The sequence below is a fragment of the Ailuropoda melanoleuca genome, unplaced genomic scaffold, assembly GCF_002007445.2.
Source record: "Ailuropoda melanoleuca isolate Jingjing unplaced genomic scaffold, ASM200744v2 unplaced-scaffold72950, whole genome shotgun sequence".
NCBI lineage: Eukaryota > Metazoa > Chordata > Mammalia > Carnivora > Ursidae > Ailuropoda > Ailuropoda melanoleuca.
The window spans coordinates 1-3,467 of record NW_023248226.1 but is presented as its reverse complement, the minus strand read 5'-3'; the positions used below and the strand labels follow the sequence as shown (position 1 = coordinate 3,467).

General features: G+C 33.6%; 1 protein-coding gene across 2 annotated transcripts; it reads right to left on the bottom strand.

Annotated features, from left to right (window-relative positions):
* Positions 1-109: 109 nt before the first annotated feature.
* LOC117800585 (vacuolar protein sorting-associated protein 54-like) lies at positions 110-3,390 on the bottom strand. 2 transcript variants are annotated; one of them, XM_034653137.1, is made up of 2 exons: positions 2,691-3,390; positions 110-934 (listed from the first exon to the last, which is right to left on the bottom strand). In XM_034653137.1, exons 1-2 carry the CDS (start codon positions 2,824-2,826, stop codon positions 669-671), a joined length of 402 nt encoding a protein of 133 aa, XP_034509028.1. In that variant the 5' UTR covers positions 2,827-3,390; the 3' UTR covers positions 110-668. The 2 variants fall into 2 exon arrangements, with proteins under 2 accessions (XP_034509028.1, XP_034509030.1); XM_034653139.1 differs by having other exon boundaries at positions 122-898; positions 2,691-3,379.
* Positions 3,391-3,467: the final 77 nt, after the last annotated feature.

Here is a 3,467-nt window from a genome sequence, read left to right as displayed (position 1 = left end):
AAGAAAAAAAATTTTTTAAGTATGTATGGTGACGGACGTTAACTAGCTTATTATGGTGATCATTTTGCAATATATATAACTATCAAATCATTATGTTGTACACCTGAAATTATTACGTTGTATGTCAATTATACCTCAGTAAAGAAAAAAACTTTAATAACCCCTTTAAAAATGAGTTTTTTAAAGACTAAAATGGTAACCAAAATTACATTAATACTCACTAAAAATGAATAACAAGCCTTCTTAAACTAAGCAATACATTCAGTTCTTGCTCAGAACTGAGTTTAGAATAACATATTATGTCTAAAGATATTAAGACTATCTGCTAGAGCTAGCATGCTCTATTAAATTTTCTGTGGTAAATGAGAGACACAGAAAGAGTTCTACTCTATTCATTCCTTAAACCTCACAAATCATCTGGGGTTTATTGGCCTAACTGAAGAATTTTCTCCTTGGTAGGTAGGGTGGATTTCATGATGAATCTTAGCACTATTAGTAAAGTATAATTCTGAAAAATCACTACAGAAAGAGAAATATATTTACATATATCTAAGCAACGAATTAAATACAAACCAGGACAGTAGAATGTATATAGACAGAAAAGAATACTACAGACTCATCAAAGATTACTGGTCAAAAATCTACAATAAATCAAACTAAAGATCTTTCTATTCCTTTTGACTAGGTATTACCTGAGAGATTTCCTGTTGATAAACTGTAAAATGTTCCTTGCTGATCTGTGGGAGGTAGAATGAAGGTATGACTTCAGTGTCCACAAAGTCCAATCCCCATGTTTTTGTGAAGAAGTCAGATTCTCTTTTTGCTAATCGAGGATCATTTAATGCTGCTGGAAGGTTTACTTTGGAATGATATATAGTCCATCTATGTTGATCTGTAACTAGAGATGGGGCAACACATAAACTATTTGAATCACCTGCAAAAAGTAAACAAGAGAACTCTGTAAACTAAGTTCTACATTTCAAAGTACATCCTAGAAAAATAAAAACGCTTAGTTTCTACTCTATACAAAGAGTAGAAACTCTTCTGTAACAAACGTTTTAATGAAAATCAATGTGATTAACAACCTTCAGCTTTCAACATCAACTGCTAAGGGAAAAAATATATATATAAAATAAAGAATATGCAAAGTTTAAAAGTTATAAGTTGCAGGCTGGGGTGCATGGTAAAGAAAGTCTTTCATTAATTCCTTTCCTTAATGTACAATTTCGCTTTCCTTTTTCAACACCAAATTCTTCTTCCTTTCTCTTGTATATGTTCTATCCTTTAATACTCCAGATTTTTCACAGATACACCTTGTTTCTATTGTATTAAGGCAGACACGCCACGTTCTAATACCCTTTGTTTGATTTATAAATAGATGACTAAAATGCTGCTGTGGCATTAACCATAGAGGAAATAAAAACATATAGTCAATTCTTGTTATTCATCATAATTTTGTTCTATAAAGTCACTGTAACAATTAGCAAATACTGAACCTTTGCTCCTAGGGGAAATACAGGGTTAGGTACATTCAAGCCCCTGGTTACAACATTTTCATCAACCAACCAATACATAATCTTAGTTTGTGTGTGTTTCTGCTTGAAAACACCTTATTTAATATATATTGTTCATTCATTAACACTGAACTCATGGCTCACACCACTATAACTCATAACTCATACCTGAGTGAATTTTCTTCATAAAGCACATACATTGCAGTCTTTTGGTACTCAGAAACACTAGAAAGCCCTTCAACACTACATTTGGGAGACATTTTAATCAGCAAAATCACCAACAAAAATCTCAAAAATGCAAAAAATGTGACGCTAAATAGACCACAGAAAGGACACTAGTTTAGAGCATGAGACCTAAAACAAGAAGGAAGAGTGTTGTCTTGTTCAGCCTTCGCTAGGGACACGTGCATCAGGCAATTTAAGTTTTTCATTCCTCTGCATATAGCTACAAATGACCACAAAAGTACCATAAGTATTGATTATGGAGTTACAAGTTCTGGGGAGTAGGCAAATTTGCAAACATGGAATTCACAAATAATGAGGCTTCACTATACTGTGTCTAACTAAAAAGCTTTAAATCTGTAGCTTCATTTTCAAAACTTTTATTTTCAGTTTAGCAAGTAACTTCTTCAATGGAAATGCATGAAAAGAACTATATTCCAATTTTCCAATCAACTTACTTCCAAATTACCTCTTTAGTTTAACACTATAAAATGTACTCTTTTAGACACAGCTGACCCTTGAACAACAGAAGGGTTAGGGACACAGACCATCCCCTCCCTGTGAAGTCAAAAATCCACATATAACTTCAACTATCCCCAAATGTTATGGGGAGATAGCCTATTGTTGACTAGAAGCCCGTCCAATAACATCAACAATTAACCAGCCCTTCCAATTAACATATATTCTGTGTGTTATATATATTATATACTGCATTCTTACAAGAAAGTAAGATAGAGGGGGAGAAATGTTACTAAGAAAACCACAAGGAAGAGAAAATACATTTACAGTACTGTATTTATCCCTCTCCCAAAAAAAAAAGGCTGCGTGTAAGTGGACCCACGCAGTTCAAATCCATGTTGTTCAAGGGTCAAATGTATATGGAATCTGACTACTCATTGAAAGATAATACAAATACTCAGTAAAAATCCTTAACAACAACAAAAAAGGCATTACCTGTGGGTTCCTTAGGACATACATCTGGCAGTGACTGCACAGGTCGAATGTGTTTTGTTGGATCTACCTCTTTTTTAAAGAAAACATCACTGCTGCTTCCTTGAGGCACTGGTGAAGAACTGTGGCTTGAAGCCATTGCATAAAGTCACCACTCAACTGAAAACAAGTAACAGGTAATAAGACACTTAACACAAATCAAAATTCATCTATAAATATTACGAATACCTCAAACTTTCTTTGAAAAAGACACCTTATCTGAAATCCCTCAAGGTGTAAGTACACAATTTGAATACTCACTATTAACAGTTAAGAGTCACTCACAAAAGTTTACTAAGAAAGTTGTATCCTCCTTTGAAAAGTATTCTCCCCGAAGTGAAATATCCTTAGTCTTTTACCCAAAGTGGAAAATAGATACCAAAGCTGTAACCAATATATACTAAAGATGAAAATATCCATTCATTCAACAAGTATACAGTAATTATGCATTATAGCAAAATGGATAAGTGAATGGGTTTTTGAAGTCTGACTGACTGGGTTCTTCACTTACTTACCAGCAGTACAATCTTAAGGAAATTTACTTAACCTTTGTGTGCCTTACCTCATCTGTAAAAATGGAGAAGAGATCCCATTTCATAAACATTTTGTAAGATTAAAAGGAATTAATATATGTAAAGCATTTATTTTATTTTAAGATTTTATTTATTTCTTCGACAGAGATAGAGACAGCCAGCGAGAGAGGGAACACAAGCAGGAGGAGTGGGAGAGGAAGAAGCAGGC